We start from the raw sequence: 24,793 nt of genomic DNA, 5'->3' as shown, positions 1-24,793 counted from the left end.
GTCTGCGTTGCACCAGAAGATGGCGCTGTGGAGTTACGATTCACAAACACCAGCTGCAAGATTTTTGTCAAGTTTATTTCATCCAGTTAGTCTAAACATTACATCAACCCAGTGTACTACAAAACAATCAAGTGCCATTTTTTTCACCCTTAGTATTTTAAAAATAATATTTCAATTAACACAAGCTATAAATGACTTTTTCCTCTTGAGTTGATTTGTGTCGCTTTGGCTGTGGTGACATTTGATTTGGTAGACTGAAGCTTGTGAAGGTGTTATTTATTAGGGAGGTAATTTTGGAAAATTTCGTTAAAATATTAACGAGGACTTAGCCGTCACTACACGAAGGGCAGGATCATCTTCTCTCTGCTGATCAAGGATGTACAGAACATCAGTGTGGTCCGGAAACGGAAACAGGCTTAACAAGTGTTTAAAATGTGCAGCATTTGAAGTCCATAACAACATTGTGCTTTTCTAGACTAACACACCGTCAACAGCTGGAATTGGAAAGTGCTACATTCAGTGACCTTGAACACTAGAAGAACAGATTTCACGTCATATCAGCTAGGAACAGCTCCAACTCCACCACGTCTCTGGAAACACCGACAGTCTAAAAGAAAGTTACTTACACAGCAATATATGTAAGGAGATTACAGCGTGTTAAACATTAAACACCTTACAAAAATTACACAGCGTGATCAGAAAAGGATGCAATAAAATGTTCACAAGCATTTGATGTGTTTCGATTTAAGATGTAAACCTGTGCATTGAATGGAATGAATGATTTAAATACACCGCGGTTTCCTAAAAATACATTTAAAATCATTTTTAAATGTCAAAATGAGGATCGGCTGGTCAAAGGTTTAAATACTTCTTGCGGCTTCAAGTCCTTCTTTTTTCTCTCTCGTCCCTGATTTTAAAATGTCCAGCGATAACTCGGGTATGTTGCTATACAGATGTGAAGTTACAGCAGCTGTTTATGTGGACACAAAGATGATCGTTTAATGAACAGCAGAATGAAGAAGGTGGCTGGATTAATGCAATCTGGCCCAAACGAGAGTTTAACCCTCCTGCTGTCCTCATTTACGGACACCAAAAAATATTGTTTCCTTGTCTGAAAAAATCCAAAAATTCTCCAAATTTCTGAACATTTGCAAAACCTTCAGGAAGAAAATTCAAATAATTCCTGAAAAGTTTTATTTAAAAAAAAATGTTGTAAATATTGAGTAAAATGAGTAAACATCTTCCAAAAAAAAAATACTAAAAGTATCAAAAGCGATTACATATTTATCAGTAAACTTTTATTTTCTTTAAGAACATTCACAAAAAAAATCAACCAAAATCCAGCGAAATTCGCTGGATTTTGGTTGATTTTTTTGTGAATGTTCTTAAAGAAACATTTTTAACATTTCTTTTTTTCCCCACCAGCCTTTAATGCTCATTTTCCCAAAAACTTTGCAAATGTGGACATCAGAAGTTTCACTGTGAAAATACGTATTGTTTCTCCACATTTTCAAACTAAAATGGGTCAATTTTGACCTGCAGGACAACACAAGGATTAACTGTGTCCAAGGACATTTTGTCATCTGAATACTGGCTGCAAACGGACAGAGTTGTGAGATCAGACTGCACCTGCTTCATCAGCTCACTGGACTTTATTGCTGTGATAGCATGTGTGCTGATCCTCTCTCGTGTTATCGGTGACACATAACGAAACAAAAAGCAGGAGGTTGTTGCAAAAGATTTCTTTTCCACGTTCCTGAGATCAGACTGCACCTGCTTTATCAGCTCACTGGACTTTATTGCTGTGATAGCATGTGTGCTGATCCTCTCTGGTGTTATCAGTGACACATAATGAAACTAAAAGCAGGAGGTTGTTGCAAAAGATTTCTTTTCCACATTCCTTAAACTCACCAAAGCAGGTCGATTTCATGCAGCCATTAGTCAGATGAATCCTTCAGTGTAGCATCATAACTACTGCTATCTTCAAATCTACCACGCCACATGTATATATAAAAGTACTATCACAGCTTTTAAACAACTTCCGTGTGGATTTGAAATGTGCCACTCTGTAATGAAGCCGGTGTAAGGCATGGATGAGTCGTTGAATTTGTGCAGATTCGGCCTTATGGAGGAGAGAACATCGTGGAAACCTTTCGTTTTTTTCTGACTGCAGTCTATGTTACTAAAAAATAACTATTCAGAGCCCACGGTCAAACCCCGTGACGCTCGCGTGAGGACTGGTTTGTTCATGCGTGTCTGGCAAGCAGAATAAATAGTGTGATAAACATAGATTATTATTATTAAGACATCAAATAGCACCGTGTTGGCCCGTCAACGGCTGCCACCGTCACATTTTATAGGTTGGATCCCTGGAGAACTGTTTCATGATTAGATGTCAAGAGGCCTCGAAGCTTATTTAACCCTCCTGTTGTCCTCATTTACGGGCACCGGAAAATATTGTTCACTTGTCTGACAAAAATCCCAAAATTCAGCAAAAAAAATTCTGAAAATTTGCGAAATCTTTAGGAAGAAAATTCCAATAATTCCTTAAACGTTTCCCTTAAAGTTTAATTTAGAAAAATCCCCCAAATGTGGCAAGAAAATTCTTGTAAATATTTTCAAAAAATAAGTAAAAATCTTCAAAAAAAATTCTAAAAATATCTAACATGACTACATATTTATCAGTAAAACTTCTAATATGTTCTTTATGAACATTCACACAAAAAAATTAACCAAAATCCAATGAATTTCGGTTGATTTTTTTTTGAGAAACATTTTTAACATTTCTTTTTTTTCCAATTGCCCCTGGGGACAAATAAAGTTTTCTGAATCTGAAACCCAAAAAATGCTCCAAGATTTCCCAAAAATGTTGAACATGTGGGCATCAGAAGTTTCACTGTGAAAGTAATCCCCCCCCCCCCACATTTTCAAACTTTAAAGCGGGCCAATTCTGACCCGCAGGACAACACGAGGGTTAATGTTACTCATCTGGCAAACTGAACTGAATTTACGAGGCAAATCTGTCTTTGAGACAAATGTAGGAGGTTGTAATCGTTGATAGAGGTCTAAAAATGTGTGAGATTTGGAGTGAGCTATATTATAATCAGATCTGATTCTGACTGGTTAAAATGCAGGTAGGAAATGAACTACCTGCCCACCTTATGTAGGAGGGTATGACAGCGTTTTTATGGCGACGTATGATCAACAAGTCACCCATTTAAGAAATACTGCACAGAAATAATGTCCACTTTAAAACAATCTTACACGGGCCACTGTACATCTGTCATGATAAACACTGAACTTTTCATCCGGCCCAGTCGGACAAAAACCTTCTCTAGCAGTTTCAATAAAATCAACAATCACATCGACAAAAGCAAACATCTCGGTACAAAGAGACTGACTGAGAGAGGGAGTCCTCGGTCGTCCGTCTGAATGCTGGAAATGAGGAGACAAAAACTTAACTTTGGCACACTGAATGAGGAGAGCTGGCAGAGAGGTGAGGACCGAGCCTGCAGCCGTGTTATGGCAGTGTTTGGATGAGGGGGGGGGGGTGCAACACTCATAGCCCTTTGTTGAAGTAGACCCTCTCCACTCCCGGGTGGTTGGCCCGGATCTTCTCCTGCAGCTCCGGCTCCAGGCGGCTGACTGACATGGAGCTGGATCAGAGGGAGGGATGCAGGGTTAACGGGTCACACGCTTCCACTGATTACGCAACTCGTCAGGCAGAAAAGAATCCTGCACACTCTGCATTTACCCAGAGCAGGACTACGAACACGATCAGTGGGTTAGTGAGGAGTTTTCCGTATCATGAAGGTGGCTCTTTAACCCTCCTGTTGTCCTCATTTACGGGCACCAAATAAACGTGTTTCCTTGTCTGACAAAAATTCTGCGCAAAAAATTCCCCAAATTTTTGAAAACTTGCAAAACCTTCAGGAAGAAAATTCCAATAATTCCTTAAAAGTTTCCCCAAAAAGTTTTGTTTTAAAAAATCTCCCAAATTTGAAAGAAGATTCTTGTAAATATTTTCAAAAAATGAGTAAAAATCTTCCCCAAAAAATCCTAAATATATCTAAAGTGATTACACATATGTCAGTAAAGCTTCTAATATTTGCTTTAAGAACATTTAGAAAAAAATCAACCTGATTTTGTAAAATCCTGCATTATGGGGCAGTGTCAGACCTAAATGCACTTCAAGACAATATCGTGTAAATACATGAAGCTTAAAGTTTAACTGTTCTGATGTGCAGCTGGTAGTTAGAAATAAGTCTCTGGATGATTGGTTCAACAAACGTATCAAAACATTAACAGTTTTCTACCAGCATTCCTGTCTTGCAGCACTTTTAATGTCATCACCGTAACTATTTCCAGATGTCCTCCAATAAAACAGCGTGCTAACTGAAGCAGCGGCACATGATCGCTTCATTTTGTGCCAAAGAAGAGTCACACGACTCCTTAAACGTCCATTTTAAATGAAGGTGCGGAGAGTTTGAAGCACAAAGCCTGAATAAACAGAGAGTTGATAACCACCTTCATGATATTTGTTAACTCTGACTTACACAGAAAGCCCGGCTCTGTCAAACTTGCTTCATAGCACAGCCCTCTGCTTCTGTGGCTACGACACACTATTTACTGTTATCTCAAGTTTAAAAGAGTCACCCACCTCTTCTGAGGGAACAACGCGCAGCACAGTGGAGTGGCAAACACCAGGCTGAAAGAGAAACACACATCTGTGAGACATGCATGAAAACCTGTCGACTGAATCCTGTCATCAAATCAGAAATACTGTAGAGGTCCAACCAATGCTGCCTAAAAACACTAAACAACCCGTCTACCACCTCATTCTCTCCGCCTGGACAGCTACGACCCACAGCGACTCGGCTTAATGATGCAGCAGCAGCAGGACTCCACTTTTCTCCAGAATTCAGTTTATGATTCTCCTACTGTTAAATCTCTGCATGGTCTGGCTACATCTCACAGCTTCAACTGTTTTTCCTGCACCTCAAACCCTCAGATCACAGAATGTTTTGCTGATACACATTCCACAGTCCAGGCCTAAAACAAAGGAGGAGCATGCTGTCGCTGTTTGACTCCCTTTTAAAGCAGAACAGCTGGCTCAGCTCAAAAAGCTTTAAAAAGAAAACACCTGTACAGTCAAGCATTTGTATATTATTTTATAGCTCTATTTAAGTCTCTGTTTTTATGTTTTACTGCCTACCAAGCTTTTATGGTCTTATTTTGGTGTTCCATTGACACTTTTTAATGTTTTATATCTAAAGCACCTTGTAACTCAAATCTTGAAAGGTGCTATAGACATGCATTTCTTCTTCTTCTTCAGTCACTGTCATTTGTCAAAAAGAGACTTGCTGGACATAAACAAGGATAAATACAATTGTATACTAATATAATGCGCAGTTTTGTTTTATTGGGGGGGGGGGGGGGGGGGGGGTCCACTCCTCTGCAATGGCTGTGCGAAGTTGCTGGATATTGGCAGGAAATGGTACACGCTGGCGTTGTGCTGTGTGATAAGACTGCACCTTTCAGAGTGGCCTTTTATTGTGGGCAGTCTAAGGCACACCTGTGCACTAATCATGGTGTCTAATCAGCGTCTTGATATGGCACACCTGTGAGGTGGGATGGATTATCTCAGCAAAGGAGAAGTGCTCACTATCACAGATTTAGACAGATTTGTGAACAATATTTGAGAGAATATTGTGTATGTGCACAACGTTTTAGATCTGTGAGTTCATCTCATAAAAAATGGGAGCAAAAACAAAAGTGTTGCGTTTATATTTTGTTGAGTGTATAAATAGGAACCAATCTTTGGCCGGGCAGGTGTTCTGCCCGGAAGGAAAAAACAGTTTTGACCGCCGGAGAAACCGCTGAAAGACAGGTGCATTGTTTGTTTTGAGATGAAAGCTGTTTGACTGCAATTGTTGGAACCAATAAACCGCAGATTATTGGAACTGCAAGCATGGGTCTCGGCTCTCTTCATCAGAAGCGGTCAAGTTTGTCGGCGTGTACTCACTTTTAAATCCTGGTGAAGCACCTCAGGGGCTTCAAGCATTGGCTGAGCCTCTATATTTAAGTCAAAACTGTTTGGTGAAACGCTGGACTTTTGAAAGAAAGTGCGCTCATGTTTGACGAGCGAAAAGGAAACTTGGAGCCATATGTGGAGCAGGCTGTGAGCTTAAGCAGGCTGGGTAGCTACACCTGTCTGCTCACCTGCTGGAGAGGAGAGAGCCAGCGGAGCTGAGTGAGGGGCCAGTCGCGTGGGTGTTTCGTTTACTGGCGTGGACAGCTCAGAGGACGCCGAGGGATTTCGTTCGTATGGAGCAGCATTCTAAAGGATAAGGTATGAGCAGCGCTACCATAGATCTAAATGGCCATAAAAGTCTGTGTGCACATATAATAGCGTAAATCCAATGCACTGGTTGATGAAGAGGATGAACAAAACACAACGTTACGTCATTGTTTTGATGTAATTGACTCTGTCAGTCTGTTTAAATGGAAGAGCGCTTTGCGGACAAGCCTTTTGGTGTGGGTGTGTCCACAGATGGTAAACTGGACACAGTGGCCAGCTGTAGTGACACACAACAGACTAAAAGAGTGAGCAAACTCTCTGCTGAAGCTCTTGCGCAAAAGTTAGAGAGATTGCAACATGACAGATAAACAAAGCTGCTCATTTAAGAGAAAATGTACAATATTTCATGCAAAAATGCAAAGGGTCAGATGTACAAAATGGTCTTGAGGACTTCATTAAGCTATGTGGTGAAATAAGGTCCATTCATGGTTTTGTTTTGGGTTTGTTGCCACAAGATAAGATGATGTTCAATTATGAGTTTATTGTCAACACAAAGGGCTAACCTCTCTAAAGTCTGTAACCATCCCACGACTGGAGCTGACAGCTGCTATGTTAGCAATCGGAGTGGATGTCATGTTGAAGGCAGAGCTGCAACTTGAGCTCAGTCAGTCTGTGTTCTGGACTGATAGTACTTCAGTGCTGAAGTATATCAATAATGAGGATAAATGTTTCCACACGTTTGTAGCAAACAGGGTTTCAGCCATAAGAAAAGTTTTAAGCCCTTTCCAATGGAGGCACATTGGCTCCAAAGAAAATCCGGCTGATGTTGCATCAAAAGGAATCAGGGCCTCTGGCTGTCTCCAACATTCAAGCTGGTTTAAAGGGCCTAGTTTTCTGTGGCAGCCAGAGGACTGGCCAACTAACTATGGTTGTGACATCACCCTGGATTGTGATGATCCAGATGTCAAATGAGACACCTTGGTTAATGTTGTTGATGCTCCACTTAATGCCATTGACCATCTCCTGACTTACTTTTCAGATTGGAAGAGACTTAAAGTGTCAGTAGCGTGGTTTCTCAGGCTGAAAGCAGTTTTGTTGGAACTCCGTCATTGGAGACGGGATGGGAAAGCCTCTAACAATGCACAAGTGGATCTGATGGAAAGACCAAGGGCAGCAGTCACACTGAGGAGCACCATCTTAACTCAAAGGATCTCTATTGGGTGTCTATTGTTTGTTAATGTCAGCAGCAAAGATTTGGTGTTGAAATTTCTTCCTTGTCATTTGGAAAAGGAACAGTTAAAAGGCAGAGTTCCATTTACAAACTGGACCCCATTTGGGAAGATGGACTCTTGAGAGTTGGAGGGAGATTGAGCAAAGGAGCAATGCTGTTAGAAGAAAAACATCCACTTATTCTCTCTAAAGATCAACACATATCAAAGCTGATTATAAAGCATTATCATCAACTCTTGGGTCACAGTGGTCGAAACCATACGCTGTCTGCACTGAGGAGGAAATAATGGATAAGCAGTGCTACTTCAGCTGTGAGGAAGGTTATAGCTGAGTGCACCTTTTGCAGACGTTTCAATGGAATACTGAGGTGGCAAAAATGGCAGACCTTCCAAGGGAGAGAGTTGTCCCAGATCTACCTCCATTCACTAATGTTGGTGTAGATTATTTTGGGCCAGTCGAAATTACAAGGGGTAGAGCAGCCTACAAGCGGTATGGCATGATATTCACCTGCTTGGCAAGCAGAACCATTCATTTGGAGGTGGCAAACTCACTGGGGACTGACAGTCTAAATGCCCTCCGTCGGTTCATCAGTAGAAGAGGTCACGTTTGTCACATCAAATCAGACAATGGGACCAACTTTGTTGGAGCAGAGAGAAAACTGAGGGAAACCCCTGCTGAAGGTGCCCTGATTCCATTTGATGTGAATGGAGTTTTAATCCACCAGCAGGATCCCATCATGATGACATCTGGGAGTGCATGATATGCATGGTAAAGTGTGTTTTGAACTCAGTTTTGCGCCAGCAAATGTTGGATGATGATGATGATGGGCTTAACACAGTGATGTGTGAAGTGGAAGCCATACTTAATGACCGTCCCTTAACCAAACTTTCTGATGATCCAAATGATTTAGAACCTCTCACACCGAACCATTTGCTTCTGCTGAAAGGAAAGCCAGCTTTGCCACTGGACTCTTTGAACCTTCAGATATGTATGTGAAGCGTCACTGGAGACAAGTGCAATACATGTCTGATCTGTTTTGGAAGAGATGGGTCAGAGTACCTCCCACTGTTGCAAGAGAGACAGAGATGGAATCGGAAAAAAAGAAGTCTTGTTGTTGGTGATGCCGTTGTCATTATAGATGCCTCAGCTCCGCATGGTTCCTGTCCTCTTGGCAAAGTTCTGGAGGGTTTTTCCTGACTAAGGGGGTTCTGGTGCGTTCTGTTAAGCTACAGACCAAAACTAATACTGCTGAAAGACCTGTAACTAAACTTTGTTTATTGCATGAGGTATAGATGAAAATGGATAATGTGGTGTACCTGTATTGAAGTTTTTGCATTTGGCTCCTTTTGTAATGTATTTGAATTATGTCTATTCGCCAGTAACAATTAGGGGCTGGTGTGTCGGAGCCAATGAGGTCATTATTATAAATAGAAACCAATCTTTGGTGTTCTGCTAGGTGTTCTGCCCAGAAGGAAAAAAACAGTTTTGACCGCCGGAGAAGACGCTGAAAGGCCGGTATCTGTGAATTGTTTGTTTTGAGATAAAAGCTGCTGGACTGCAATTGTTGGAACCAATAAACTGCAGATTATTGGAACTGCAAGCACGAGTCTCGGCTCTCTTCATCAGAAGCTGTAAAGTTTGTCAGCGCGTACTAACTTTTAAATCCTGATGAAGCACCTCAGGGGCTTCAAGCTTTGGCTTAGCCTCTACATCTACAAACAAGACAGTAAAAGAGTAAAACACCACATTGAAAATCTAAATTTGGGCTATGAGCTTTCTACATTAAGAGCTGCCAATTCTGGAACACGCTACCAACTACAATCAAATTACTTAGACATAAAATCTTTCACAATAAAGATTTAAATACTGGCTAAAATCAATTCAGAGCTGTAGCCTTTTCTTTAAGCAAATTGTCGCTGTATTTCCTTGTGCTTCCATGCCTGTAGAGTACTGTAGTTTTATAAAAGAGTAAGCTGTATGTTTCAAATGCACTCTGTATATAAAAGCCAAAGTCTGGACAAGAGTTGGTGCAGTTTCATGGTAAACTGCATAATCCATATGAATGATGTAGATTCAAACAAAGCTGTTCATTGAATAGTTGTTCAGATATATTTGACCAAACCAACAGAGAAACACAAACTGTTCGACTAAGTACTACTTCTGGGACTGCCAGTGATTGAAATGCTTCATAAATCTTCATGATATCAAAGCAAAAGCCACATTAAGGTCCAGTTTTGCCCACAAACATGTGGCCTAAAACAACTAAAGTGGCATGCCTTTATCTACAAAGTAAATGCAAAATCTCTGGTGACCAGTTTCATTCCGACCAGCGAGCATCACAGCAGCCCTACTGTTGTGTAATTGGCAGGACGTGCTGCTGATCACGGTCATGTCACTGACCCTGAAGCACAGGAATGTTTTAAATGATTTCATACGAGGTCATGGGAGGCAAATCAGAGCAGGAAGCATGTGGGACGATATGTGAATAATTTTTCAAGGGAAGAAAAGACAGGATGCCTTGAGCAGAAAATAACCCAAATTAACAAAAAAGAACGATTGCCACTAAGTGCGCTGAAAGAACCTCACAACTTTATCCAGTGACTAACAAACCTTAAAAGCACATTTCTTCACCTTCACTTGAAAAGCAGCATTTAAAATAGTGTGAATTCTTATCATTACTTTGAAATCATCATCGTGGTTTGAAGAAATCGGGTTGAAATTTCAAAGCACACGACGGCTTATCAGGTGCACCATCAGTGACGACTCACCAGAATCCCACCAGGCCCACTTGAATAGGTGCACTCATCCATGGGAACTTCTGAAAAGACCAGGCAAGAAAAAAACGAATGAGGGGCACAAAAGCAGTAGTGAATTCCCCTACTAGAGTGGCCTCATGTCGTCAGGGCTTTTCATTCCTCTGATGTGCGATCACTAAAAAGGAGCCACGTAGTTCCCACCGTTTAGCTTCATGGTAATCATTTGCAAAAAAAAAGAAAAAAAGAAAAATGCATTTTTCAGTTTGTGTCTTAAAGCAGGAAGCTAATTCAGAAATACACCTACCTTCAGAAAGGCCTTCTTCTCCAAATGGTTCATTAAAAATGGTGGGATAGCTGAATAAAAAAATGCATGAATAAAATATGACGGTACAACGCATTTTAGCTAAAACTGTAAACAATGAAACAAAGTTGGTGGTTTTAGACTTGATTTTCTTTAAATTAAATGATGGCATCTGTTGCCAGAGAGGGACAACAAATCTCACAGTCTAATTAAACCGACAGTACAAAGATGTTCCTACCCATTCCTGGAGAAGCCATGAGGATCCTAGAGACCACAACCTGAGAGATTGCCTGCTGTGCAGCTTTTGTCGACTCTCCTAACCTGTTGTCATTTTCATCTGTTATGGGAATACCATGCTGAAGTTCTCTGAGGGATGAGAAGAAAAGCAAGTTAAACTAAAAAATGCATGTCTTTTACAGCAGCTGTGTGACTGAAGAATGTCTGGGAGTTCTGGTGGCTTTAATGCACTGAAAAGATTGAGAGCTGCTAAACTACTTTCTAGAAAGGAGCTGGATGATATTAAATAAACTGTTAAAAAAAGGAGCTGGGATGTCATTTGAAGTGGACCAGGTTTGAGAAAATTAAGCATCAACTGAGAGCTAACACAGTAATATATGAACATAAGTTTAAGTAAAAATAAGCTGAGATGAGGTAATGGAAAAAGAACAAAGTAAGGTGATAAAGAGAGAAGCAATGATGTGTGGAAGCGAGGAGGTTTATGTTATTTATCTTCAGCACTGCAGATGACTGCTAGCCTAGCCGCGCCAGACCCATGTTCTGAAGACACAAGGGTCTAGGCATGCTGGACAGGGAGGGAGGCGGGCTAAAAGGTTGTCTATCAAATCACTCTGCAGCAACTGGGTAGGTATGCAACCAATCAGCGCAACGAATAGGCTCCTAGAGCGCCGGAAATCAGAGGATGTGGTAGTTCGGTGAAGCCTTATTTATACAGTCAATGGGTGAAGCTCAAGTATATTACAGACATGTTAACAGAAAGATTATTCAGAGTCGGTGCTAATGGAGCTCAACGACTGTTGTCGTTTTTGTTGTCGACCCTGGCAGAGAATTAAATTCATTGCCGTGAGTTGTCTTGCGCGGCTAGGCTAGTTGTTTCCGGTTGTTTCTGTCAGAATCGTCGCGCCTCTGTCGTCACTTAGTTACGGCCGCCTTCTGACTCTACACTTCATGGTGATTCGTCCGGCCAGTTTTAGGAGCATCCAGCCTGGAGCCTTATGGAGGGTAACTAGACCCACCCTGGCAGAGAATTAAATTCGTTGCCGTGGGTTGTCTAGCGTGGCTAGGCTAGATGACTGCTGTTATGACTTCTCATTCATTTTAAATGACTCCTGCAAACGGTCTAACTTGCAAAATTACCTTTATTTCCAAAACAAATGTCATGTTACCAGGTTCATTTACAAATGTGACCAGCCGGTTGTGTTCATTCATATGTCTGCATTCGTGCGGCATCTATTCTGTATTTTGTGTGATTTCATAATTGTAATTGCGGGTTCATCTACATATATAAGCTGTACATTTATAAGAATGTGGTTTTGGGGTTTTAAGTCCTCACATCGAAGTATTTTCTTTATTCAATGTCAACAATACATTTATGATTTTTACTTTCTATATGATATTAAAAGCTGTCATCAGGTGCAATGACATTTATTAATTAATTCCACTCCCTACTTAAGAGGAGTTGTCTTTGTACCAAAGCAGTTGTCTTGATGAAGGCCAAGCAATGAAGCACAATAAATAAATGTTTTTTTGGAAGTTTGGAAATCTGAAAATGCTGCCCATCTCCTTAGCTCCTGTCTCAGTAAAATAGATGCATGAAGAGTTCCTTTGTTCCAAATCGCAGACTTTTAATTTATTATTTACTATTACTGGACACAGTACTGATGTAGACCCAGAGATCGTCCTATGTTTTTCCAATATGACAGAACATAAATCTAGAATCAAACAACTTTTGGAATAAATTCATAATGAACTGCTAATAAATAAAGCCTGCAAAAAAAGATAAAGAAGCATGCATTTTTGTGAGTAACCTTACTACACACATGCTCAATGCTTGTGTACTAAATGTACGTGTAATATGCGGTCGTGTGTTACTCCCTCCATCCTCCCCATGTGTCTATATGTGCACATCAGTCGTAAATGAAACCTCAAAAAGCGAAAAGTTTGGAAGTATAGGCGTCTTAACAGCAGAGAACTGAGAGAAAGTTCTTAACAGCCATAAATCTGCAACTCAGGCAGAAATGATGAGTCATATCACTGAAATTTTTTCCCCCATGAGCATTGAAAGACTGAGCGAGCTGTGCCATGAGAAGTCGCCTTCAGCTGAGCCATGCTGGTACAGTACAGCAGGAAAAAGCTGAGATTGTTCAATAAAACATTATATTTACTATAACTTCCCAACAAAAAAAGCTTTGGGCCAGTTTGCATGTGGAAAACTTTAACTGTGAAGCAGCAACGGCATGAAATGTTCAGAGAGCAGCTCAGCGTGGCTGTCCTCTGCAGTGGAATCACTAAATGAGAGAGTTGTAGAGCTCTCTTGTTGCTTTGAAGCAGAAATGAAGAAAAAAAAACTCTCAAATCCTATTATTTAAACAGCTACAACGTGTGAAGAGGACATTGTGAGATATATATATTTTTTGTTGTACAAGCAGTCAGAGATGTGGGTGGGAGTGAAATTTTTAAATAGCAGAACAGCAAAGGAGAATCCCAGCACATGTGAGCAGAGTATCAGACACCAAATGAACTTGAAAACAAAATTTAAAAAGCGCAGAAGTGATCATTTAAAAGCATGAGCACAAGTATACCAAGATTTAATAGATTACAGCCCGATCTCACGAGGATTCGTGAAACTGTCACGTAAGTTTTAGTTTCGGTTTCGTGCGCACCAACACGATTTCGTCATGTTTTTCGTGCCGCTCACCACGAAATGCGCACCAATGTATTTTAAACGGCGGACTTTTCGTGCCACTCAGAACGTATTTCAAAAGAATGTGTATATTATATTTTTAATGTAAAACCGTGGCGAATCCAACGCTATATTTTGCATGACATCGTCCCTAACCATAACCCTAACCATAACCTAACCATAACCTAACCATAACCCGGTGGTACACTTACCAATTTGCATAGGAATTTCAAGAATGTCCGGCGGCCGGCGGCCGCAAACGCGATCACACAAGCAGTATACGCCGATGGACAGCTTAGATCGTCATGAATCCGCCGGTATAAACCACTTTCAGATGTGATTACCACAGCGAAAAACATTTCGTGGTGAGCGGCACGAAAAACATGACGAAATCGTGTTGGTGCGCACGAAACCGAAACTAAAACTTACGTGACAGTTTCACGAATCCCCGTGAGACCGGGTTGCAAAGACGTGGTCATTTTAAAGTTAAACTGACATCTGCAGCTGAAAACTGACTTAATCTGACCTTCACTGAACCTTTTCATAGGAATGAATTAATAGTTGGTTCCAGGTGTCGTTTCATAATTCTGTCACGTACACTAAAGATCAACCCAGCTGTGTGTGAAAGTAAGTGCCGCATGCCCTGCTTACCTTTGTCTCATCAGCGGGATGTTGATACAGTTAGCAGCAGCTACAGCAGCAAATGGAACAAACCGTCCAATCAGAGGTGAAACATGCTACAGGAGGAGAGAGGAGGCATAAAAACAGGAGGGAAGAAATTAATCGGTACGCTCTGCTGCAAAACAGTAAAACCATCTTAACTGAGCAGACCAGTGGAAGCCTGCAGTTGCTGCCCGTTACACTTTGGCTGTTGGACACAAAAGAAGCTCCACAGCACAAAGTTGATTTCAAAGCTGGCATGACAACACGCTGACTGCTGAGCATGACCCTGTAAGTAACATGGTTCCTCTATGACAAAGAGACTATTATTGCGTGGCTAGCTTCATGTCAGCACACCCATGCAGTCGAGGTCAATACATTAAAATGAGATGTAGAATGGGGTTAGATGAACTGATACCTTTGTTAGTGCATTTAGTCCTAGAGCGGTGGCAACTGCCCCTGTGGTGGCAGACACATAAGCTGTGCCAAGCTGACTGCAAACAAGAGAGTCACCGGTCACATCACACAAAAATAAACTGTCCAGGCAAGAACTGTTGAATTAAAGGGTTAATGTGTGCCTGTGTTGGTGGCAGAGCGTTTGCCTCTTACTTGACTGTGATTGGAGCGTCGCCACTCCTGTTGGTATAATTTACTATTGCGTTAAACGACTGATTGATCCACTGCCAGAGCACCACAGCCGGAGTCGTCCTATAAGATTGACAAGAAAAAGTCATAAACAAGGAGAGTGGAAGCCACAGAACAAAATTATGTCTTCAAAGCCTGACTGTACAACTGAAGGTTAGATTTTTTTTTTAGTCAGAATGTCAGTTTTAATGCAACAGAACTAAAAAGACTTAATGATAAAGCATTCAGCCCACTGAGGTTTGAAAGGCATGTTGTCTTTTAAAACACTGACACAATTACACCATTTATCAGAGCCAAAGAAAGCAACAACAGATCTTCTACTTTCTGATGGTCAAGAAAAATATGAGTAAAATAATGATTTTATATCATAATCACTTTATTCAACATCTCAATTAAGAACTTACCAAAAAAATCTACCATGTGCTCTAACCAGATTCTTCAAAATAATGAAAAATAACAAATCTGTGCTCCTCACTACAACTGTGACAAAAAAAACTGCTAATTTGCAGACTGCTGACACAAAGCAGAAAGTCAAAAATGGAAACCAACTGAAAATGTAAAAAAATAAAACACCTATAGTATGCTGAGCCTCCATTTTTTCCCCAGTGATGGCTACACACTTTGAAAAATGTTGTGCATGTTATTTGCAAGTTTGGTAAATTTATACAAACTAAACGATCAAAGAAATGTAATTTCTGCGTCTTCCTTTTTGTTATTTATGTAATTATAATTATAGAAAACTGCAACAAAGGCATTTTCTTTCTTCTTCTAGCCGTTCTTGTGTTGCTTCCATCCAGGTGCAGGGCTTTATATTGCAGGTAAAATTTAGCCTACAGTGCTTAAAAAAGGAACAGAGTTTTACAGGATTAAATATATTTGTTTAAAAAAATATGGAGTACTAGATTGAAAAACACTTTTCCTTGCCAGATGTCACTCTTCAGTAATAACAGATTATTATAATACACATTCTGGCTTGTCATAATAAGAAAAGCAAATGTTTTACTAATAGCATTTGCAACAGCTCCATTCTATTCATGTGTCCCAGTAAGCTATGACAGCGACAGTGAGCCAGCATGCACAATACCAGCACAACAGCCTGAAACTGAAGCAGTCTGCTGTGAAAGGCTGTAGGAACAGCAGGAAGGTTCTAATAGCTGCTGTCTGTGTTCAGTGTGAGCTTGGGCGTCACAGACACATTCACAGTGTGATAATTAAACTGATACAAGTTCGTACTTGTAAAACGTCATCATGCAGCCGGTGATCGTCATGTTCATTGGAACCTGCGCTGACATGCGGCCGATCAGGATCATCTTCTCTCCGGTATCGGGATGGAAAGCTGAGTCAAAAACATATTTGGCTCGCCACAGTTCATCCTCCGTCAGTCCCGGAGAAACGACACCTTGCCTGCAAGACAGAAAACGTGACACGTGGAGCAAGCTTCACATTTAATAAAAGCACCGCATGTAGTGGTAGTCACTGGTTTACCTGTAATCAGTGATGATTTTGTGTGCATGTGCTAGTTGTTCGTTGGTGAGCAGGACGTTCCTGGGATCTGTGACAGTGAAGAAATGTTTGGCCCGACCTACGAATGTGCTCTGGTCCCACCGGGGCTCCTTGATGTTTATGGAAGTGGATAGCTCTGCTGCCATGTTTATCTGGGAGAGAAAATGTCACAATAATCATGTCAGATCTAAGTATTTTCAGTCACCTTGCACTGGATTGAATACATGGAGTCAGTCTGAGACACAAGTTCCCCACACTCGAAGTTAGAATAACTGACTTGCATTCAGCAGATACTGACTGATGCTCGTCCAGGAGTTCAGCGCTCTGCTCCAGCACCCACCCAAACGGCTACATCCATTCAGTCCTGATTTCTTTCACAGACACAAGTCAGTGAATAACAAAGCTCTTTTCTCCACGGCCATGCTGCTAATTCAGCATAATGTTGCTATGGCGATGGCCGGCCCGACACAAGGGTTGTGAAGCGCTAAATTGCAAAGCCCCTATTATGGGCACACACCAAACCCCAAACTGTGTCTGAAAAGCAGTTCTTGGAAGGTGACAAAGCTCTCTGCATGTTTACACTGTGAATGGCTACAGAGCTGAAGAACTATTTTTCTTATTAACAAACCAGCCGAGCAAAGTGCAGAAGACAGCGTAATATGTGGCTGTGGTAAACACTGGTGATTTCATTCAATTCTAGCATATTTATTTGCTTGGTCTGCTGCTATGTATTGACTGGATGCATGCTTTAGATCCGTTTTCTCTTTTGCTCTTCTGCTATCATAGTTTGACCTTTCCCCCCCAATCTACCCACACGTTTTACCTTAGCTATGTTGTTCACATCTTCATATGTTTTAATCTTGGTCATTTTCTCCATGCATTTGGTATTATATGGTATTAACTTCTTCCTCTCTGTATCTCTCTGCAGGTATTTCTGGTTCTGCACCGATCTTAGCTTCTTTCTACTATTCTGTTCTTGCCACCCTTTAACTCCCTCCAGCTGGTCGAGGCAGACAGCTACCCTCACTGAGCCTGGTTCTAAAAGAGGTCTCATCTCAATAAAAGGGAGTCAATCCTCTCCACTGTCACAAATATGCATGCTCATAGAGAATCATTGGAAATCTTTGGATTCATTTGGTTGCCCATGTATGCTGTTGTTGTGTCTAAACTTTAATTTTAAATCAGTAAAGTAGGCACTTATCATTAATGTTTAATTTAGTGAAGTAAAACCTTGTTTTTATCTAATTTTGTGGGGTTTAACTGTAATGTTTAACTATCTTTGGTAAATTCACATCATATACAACACTGGAGGGTCTTAGCATTCATTTTTAAATTTAAATAAATTTCAGTCTTATTTTTCTATTGGAACCAGTTCACAAGCCATCTCGAGGCAATCTACATTCTATGGTCAAGACCTAGCAATATTACATAACAGACAGAAACCCACTGTTTACCTCTGAGTATGTATTTGAGCACACTGTAGAGAAAAAGCTCCCCTTTAACAGAAACAAATATTCCATCCAAACTTTGTGCATGTATTATCCAACAGTCTGGAACCAGATCGCGCTGGCTGGCACTATGAAGCACAGCAGCGCTGAGGATGTGCATGCAGCATTGTTCCCAGTGTGTGGGTCCCTGTAACCCAGACTGATCTGGTTTTTAACCATTTGTTCCTTGCTCCAGATAGATTGTGGCTGCTGCTGCTGCTGCTGCTGCTGCGGGGACATGCGGCTACATACCTGAAACTGCACCGAAGATGGCTGCTGGATTGATGGGCGAAACCTTGGTGGGGGGAAAAAAACTCTTCTTTTCTTCACTGGCGGCTGTGAAGTAGCTGCACAATCGGCGTGCGGTCTCTTTAAACTGAATTAAACTCAATGGGGTTCTCACGAGATAGCAACACAAACACCCTCCTTCTCTGGGCTCTTCCAATAAGTCAGAGGGCGAGTTGCACAGAGGTTGAAGGGCACTTTTCACAGCCACCACCCCTGTCGATAGCACCCATATCGGGGCAAAATCTCCAATAAATGAGTCTGAACTTTGGACTGACCCGGCCTTTGATCTGTCAAACCTTGGCTGCGTCTCCCCTCACTCTCAGCCAATCAACGGCGGCCTGCGTGGCTACACATTAACCTGCAATTCATAACAACTCCCCTCAATCAAAGACTAAAACTACACGCAGCATTTTGATGGCGGCACACATTTTAACCATTCAGCCTGACATCCATCCATCACACGCTGCTTCCCTCTCTCGTGTGTGATCGCAGGGTAAACAACCTCTGTGAATGGACACGGTGTATTGTCCAACCCGACTTGGACCAGTCAAATCTGGACTGTAACTGGTGGTGTTTGTGCAGCTGATTACATAAATGAATGGGGGAAAAAACCCTTTAACCACGGAATGAAAATCTAAACATTGTGATTTCAAATCGACTAAAAGCATCTGTCCAGCCCCGACAATTTATCCAGCTGTGCGCCCCAGATTCAACTAGTATCAGCCTGCCACATCCACACATGCAGCAGGCTTCTCCAGGAGCCCAACTGTCTGCACACTGTTCCCCCGATTTCACACCCCAAAGCCGGTCTCTGATGTGGATCAGCTTAGGAGATATTAAATAAACACATGTCCAGGTTACTCACTGCACTGTGGGCTCCGGCGGTCCGCAAGAGGTGTCCCTGAAAGGCTGCAGCCAGCTAATTTTTCATGCAGCAGCGTCAGCACAGCCAGAGAGCGCACATCCCCCAGTGTCAGGAGCCTCACCGAGAGAGTAAAAGTCCTGCCAAGACTCGCACTGCTAAAAACACAGCCTTACAATCACAGACGAGCGTTGGAAAAATGCGTTACGAGCATGCACAGGAACGCACCGTTCCGCTTTTGAAGCGGTAAAATCTCAAGTTGACACGTACAGTGAGAAAATACGCCTCGGTTCACTTGCTCCTTTAAGTCATGCCTTTATTTTCTGCAGCCAACATCCTTCAGTGCTCGGTGCATTGTCGCGAACTTGATTTACAGCCAGTAAATCATTAATATCTGGTAAAACTTTGCAGGATTTCCACACACGCGACTCTGTGCACAAGAAACACACATTTACAGGCATTTACCAGCATCTTGTGAGAACGTACATGTCCCTGAAAAGTCATCAAGCATCCTTTGGTTCACATCATGAAGTAGGCAAATAAGAAAAATAAATACACAAGTAAATGAGCTATGAAGTTAAAATGGCTTGGAATGCCACACTGCAAACCAACACTTTTGTTGTTTCTCTCTTTGAAAAGACAAATTAGAATATTAAATGGAATAAATAAATAAACAGAAATAGTTCCCTGTGCACAGTAAGGCTGGTTGCCACTGTGCTGTCTGCTATCAGCACATCAGGGTGTCCATCTAGTGGTGATCAGTGAGAGCTGTGGGGAATAATACCACAAACTGGTCCTACGGGAAGCAAATGACGAAGCAACTTCAGTCTTTATTTTGTACAGCTGTGTCTGCAAAACATTGAGTTATTTCTTTTACATCTGATGTCATTTTGAACAGTATTGCCTACTTGAATGAATTACATCAACTCCCATAAGAGACGGCAGAAGAAAGGGCTACTTCCACTACAAGGGGGTATAAAAAGAACATCGTCTGTCAGTGCCATGTGATAAAAATCAAATACAAAAGTGCAAAGAGGACATTTCTGACGTTGAACCCCCATCACCTCACAAAATAAATAACAGTGGCGCTTCAGTTACAAAAAAGAAGAGTTCACGTTTTATTTACTGCAACTTTTGCTCTGAGGCCATGCCAAGTGAAAGATGCAGCTTATATACTGAATATGGCAACACACTGTGGTCATCATTAACACCCTAATACAAAGATTACTAACATTTAGTCATTATTCTCAGCATTAGTTCATTGCCTGACAAACCAGCAGGTATTACAACAGTATAGTTCATAGTAGAGCAATCGTTTTTAGCAGTTAAAACATCATGCACAGAGAGAAAAAAGTTGAAAAGGACGGTGGTGTTTAGCTAGATGTGACAGTTTCCATTTTATGTGATTATGGCACACAATTTTGAAGGCTTGAATGCTTGTTTTCTGGAGCCTCTGTGCAGCCTGTTACCATTCTCACCAGTGATCTTTACAGGAAATAGTCGGGCGTACGCCGCGTCACATGGGGCTCTCCTCTGCGTGGTGCAGGGTCAAACTGTAGGCTGAGAAAACAAAGAGAAGGACCCCTCGTCAGCTCACATTTAGGATAATTATCACGTATTACCAAATTATGATAAGTATTTTTAAAGAAAGTGTCAGGAGGGATAGTAAAAATAATTATAAATATAAATAGATAAAACTTTACTTACAAGGAGTATTTCAATGTGTCATCAAGTTCCATGATTGCTGCCTGGTTTCCACAACGATAACAGTAGTTTGGTGCACTGAAAATTGTCACTACATTGCGGTCGTGGCACCAATTATAGCCCTGCATCAAGAGATTTGTTGCATGTTACCAACTTTAAAGTCACAATATATCAAAGGTACAGCTGCAGCTTTGCCAAGGAGAAAACAGAATTACTTTCAGCAAGTAAACAAAGTCATGAGTACCTCCATCACCAGCTGGTGGGCTCTTGAAACCAAAGTTAGGCCGTTTGCATGGTTGAAAGTCTCAGAAATGTCCTGTCCGAATGTGTAACCAGCACCACGGGGAGAGATGCCCCAGCCACCACGGTCATCTGGGTCTGACCATAACAAGTCACACATTGGACCCTAAAACATGGAGGAAACATCAGTGTGGTTTAGTTTAGTGTATAGTGCATCAAAGTGCCAGTTTTATTCAACATGACAAAGTTAGAGTTTCAGCATACTGTACAATAGCTACAGGCTTCATGATGAATTTTTTATTAATATGCCTGTTTGGAAGAATTAACTAGATGTACAGTTGTTGAAAACAACCCAGCATCTACACAGATCACAGCAAAGCATTTTACCTGAATATTCCCTAAAATTAATCTCTAAATATCCATATAAGTGATGAGAGTATTTCAAATGAGAAACAGTCAAATATGTAATTATTATGAATTTATGCTGACTGTGTGCACCTCATGAGGAACCTCCTGCAAGCGATCCAGCGCTCTGATGTGTTCCAGTGTGTCTATTGAAGGTGATAATCCTCCATGGAGGCAGAAAATCTAAAAAAGAAAAAGTAGGAGAAAATAAATGACAAACAAATGTGAGTCCCTCACTCTGTGTTTTATTGTGTTTGATTATGACACATCTGAGGACACAGACTTACCTGGTTATCTACCAGTGCAGTAAGGGGCAGATAGTCGAAAAGGTCTGTGAAGTACTTCCAAACGTTTGCATTTCCATATTTCCTTAAGCACTCGTCATAAAAACCGTACACTTGTGTGATCTGTCTGCTCTCATGGTTCCCTCTGAGAATTGTGATTCGTTCTCGGAACCTTACCTACAAAGAAAAACACATTTATACAGAAAATGCAGTCATAATCCTTCTGTCCAAAGTCAGTCGTTATTTTATCATTGCATTGCATAGATTTCAAAATCTTTCTCCTCACCCACAAAGCCCTCCATCACCAGACCTCCCAACCTCACAGACCTGCTCCAGCCCCACACCGCCTCACTCCCACAAACTCAGATCTTCCATGGCTCACCTCCTAGCTCCACAACCCAGAGTCAACCACCGAACCTGGGGGACAGAGCTTTCTCTGTCGCTGCTCCCACCCTTTGGAACTCTCTCCCACTACACATGCGAGACTGCTCAGACCTCTACACATTTAAAACTTTTAGAAAAACTCACCTTTTTAAGATCGTGTAAACAGTTTTGTGCTTTTAAACCTGCTCTTGATTACTTTTGTTTTTGTCTCCTGCCTGTAAAGTGTCTTTCACTGTCCAGAAAAGCGCTATACAAATCAAATGTATCATTATTATCAGTGGTGGAAAGGTGTAATTTTTTATACCTTCAGAGAAACCAGGAGTGTGACTGTCTCCACAGAGTAGTAGCCTCTGTCAACATAGTCTCCCATGAAGAGGTAGTTAGTGTCTGGAGACCTCCCCCCAATCTTAAACAGCTCCATGAGGTCATGAAACTGTCCATGGACATCTCCGCAGACCGTCACTGGACACCTCACCTCTTGTACATTGGACTCTTTTGTCAAAATCTCCTTGGCCTGGAGCAGAGAACCAAGAAAACACAAGAAGATGCTGGTTAACAGGTTCAGCACAATGTGGTGCAGAGTGGGAGTGCACAGTGGGCAGGCACTGTAAACAAATCTTAGTCAGGGCAAACACTTTTCATATTATGCAGCATACAGCAGCAGATCATCGTAGAGTTTGCTGTGGTTGTGTCAGTCCTCTCCTGTGGTGTAGAGGTACCATCAGTGGGCGTAGCTTGGGAAAACATATTTGCAGGCGTCCCCCCTCCATCTTCTTGACGAGTGTTTTCCCTCAGAAATGTACTGCATGCAGCTGCAGTCAAATGGTGTGCTCCAATGCGAGGCCACATGTAATATCTAAGCAATGTGCCTTCTGCTCAGGATGTGTTAGCATGAAACGTTCAGCTAGCTTGTAGGATGCTAATGTATGGTACTGAACAACTCGTCTGCGCAAGCCTTACCTTTTCGCATAGGACTTTGACCTGATTCTCGGAGAGCTGCTTGCACTCATTCAGCTGTTCAATCCATCCGTCCAACTCCTTGGTAAAAGACTTGTCGTCCATGCCTGCTTTGCTGTCAGCAAGCGAGCCGAGGAGCTTCTAAATCTAATACCTCAGGGAGACCTCTGGCTATTTCGTTGCGTTTCGGTGTCCCGGCTACGATGCGTCCAAGCGAGCTCAGTGGCCACAAGCACCGAGTGTGTGTGCGTGTGTATGCGTGTGTGTGCTGTCAGGGAAAACCAATGCGCCAGCTGCTCTGCTTCCCTGCAGTTTGGTGGCGACAAAAGTGTTTAGTTCACGAGGCAGAAAATGTTGTGGAGGTACTAACAAGGTCACTCAGGTAGCCGTTAGCATCTCACAGACTAGCTCATCAACAAATCATATTTAACACTACGTCATCGCATCCTCAGCGGGCATATCAAGCTATTTATTTTTTATGTTAAGTTAATTTTATTTCTGGTAGTAAAGTATTGCTGGATTTTAGTGTTTATTTTTGTTTGCTAGCTCTGTTATATTTTCTGCCTGAACGTTATTTAAAAGTTGAACCGGCTGACCTGCCACCTGCTGGACGAAACCGATGGGAACAGGACCCAAACTGTTACAGGTTAGCTAGATGCTCAGTAGCTCAGTAACATCTCACTTGACGGTCACCAGCCACAGGTGGTAACAGTAATTAAAATAAAATTCAACTTAAATCATTTGTGACAGGCGACATAGGGTCTGAAAGTTGCGCATAAAAGACAGTAAGTGATGCCTTGTGTTGTGTTTTGTGTAGTTTCTGACCGACCACATTGTGTACTGGTCATTTATTCACATTTTTAAACGAACAAGTGAAAACCACTTTAGTCTTGTAAAATTCAAAAGAAGTTATTTTATTACATTTTTGTTTTTATATATGTATTTTTGACCACATTTTTGAAAATACATGAAAATACCAATAAAATTTTGCATTTGTAATGTAAAGACAAACAAAAACAGCTAACTCTGAACAGCCAGGAAAATGTTATGGCATTTCCTTTAAGGAAAAGCATTTCCTTAAAAGAAAATGTATATTTTTTTAAATACATTGTTAATACAACAAATAAAAACATAACTGGCAGATGTGAAAATACATAACCCCAGAAAAGCTTAATAAATACAACAGAGCTATACCAGACATGTAAATGTGGGATGTAAAAAAGCACATTTGACCATTTGGCAGTGTACTGGTCAGACATAAGAGAGCACTTTCAGGACATTCTGTCCATACAAATAGTACTACACCCAAAGCTCTTCTTACTGGGCATGTACCCAGCCACCTTTAGAAGAAGACGACACTTTTTCTTTCTTTCTTAAATACATATGCCGTAAAGGGAAAGCAATCACTCTTTCAAAACATCTGGGCCCCCTTCATGGCCTATCTGAAGCGAATAGATTTAGCACGGATGGTGGAAACACCTACAGGAATATGAGTGGCCCTTTGCAGTGTCCAAACTGGTCAAACAGCCACCCAGCATTTGCATACTGACCTGGGATATACCTGCATCCCAAATTATATGTCCAAATTTTATTGAATTAAATGTCCTCATTTACCTTTTCCTTTAAAAAAAAAGAATTATATAGTTTTTGGGGTCATTGGACCTGGGTTGTTAAGTGTATTGTCCTAAGTGTTCATTGCTGGATGTACATATGCATTTGTTTATTTATTTTTGTTAAAATCAATATGATAATGTTTGGGGGAAATAATTGTATATACATTCCAAAATTTATCTTAATTTCACAAATGCTTTATTTTTATTCCAGAGATATTTCATTCAAATCTAATTTCTAAAATGAGGCCCACCT

General features: G+C 41.3%; 2 protein-coding genes across 4 annotated transcripts; both read right to left on the bottom strand.

Moving 5' to 3' along the window:
- Positions 1-54: 54 nt before the first annotated feature.
- sfxn1 (sideroflexin 1) lies at positions 55-19,642 on the bottom strand. Of its 3 annotated transcripts, none has more exons than XM_022216375.2 (11): positions 18,957-19,642; positions 16,299-16,468; positions 16,047-16,217; positions 14,778-14,876; positions 14,587-14,662; positions 14,160-14,245; positions 10,827-10,954; positions 10,592-10,641; positions 10,300-10,349; positions 4,661-4,708; positions 55-3,656 (listed from the first exon to the last, which is right to left on the bottom strand). In XM_022216375.2, exons 2-11 carry the CDS (start codon positions 16,460-16,462, stop codon positions 3,560-3,562), a joined length of 969 nt encoding a protein of 322 aa, XP_022072067.1. In that variant the 5' UTR covers positions 16,463-16,468; positions 18,957-19,642; the 3' UTR covers positions 55-3,559. The 3 variants fall into 3 exon arrangements, with proteins under 3 accessions (XP_022072067.1, XP_022072069.1, XP_051810222.1); XM_022216377.2 differs by lacking the exon at positions 18,957-19,642 and adding an exon at positions 18,056-18,932; XM_051954262.1 differs by lacking the exon at positions 18,957-19,642 and adding an exon at positions 17,771-18,023.
- Positions 19,643-19,763: 121 nt separating this feature from the next.
- On the bottom strand, positions 19,764-23,367 carry LOC110966887 (serine/threonine-protein phosphatase 2A catalytic subunit alpha isoform-like). The gene is made up of 7 exons (XM_022216379.2): positions 22,931-23,367; positions 22,275-22,484; positions 21,590-21,763; positions 21,396-21,485; positions 20,902-21,063; positions 20,661-20,779; positions 19,764-20,513 (listed from the first exon to the last, which is right to left on the bottom strand). Exons 1-7 carry the CDS (start codon positions 23,030-23,032, stop codon positions 20,441-20,443), a joined length of 930 nt encoding a protein of 309 aa, XP_022072071.1. The 5' UTR covers positions 23,033-23,367; the 3' UTR covers positions 19,764-20,440.
- Positions 23,368-24,793: the final 1,426 nt, after the last annotated feature.

Source organism: Acanthochromis polyacanthus, chromosome 10 (assembly GCF_021347895.1).
Source record: "Acanthochromis polyacanthus isolate Apoly-LR-REF ecotype Palm Island chromosome 10, KAUST_Apoly_ChrSc, whole genome shotgun sequence".
In the NCBI taxonomy this organism is placed as follows: domain Eukaryota; kingdom Metazoa; phylum Chordata; class Actinopteri; family Pomacentridae; genus Acanthochromis; species Acanthochromis polyacanthus.
The sequence above is the reverse complement of the archived record's forward strand: the minus strand, read 5'-3'. Positions and strand labels throughout refer to the sequence as shown.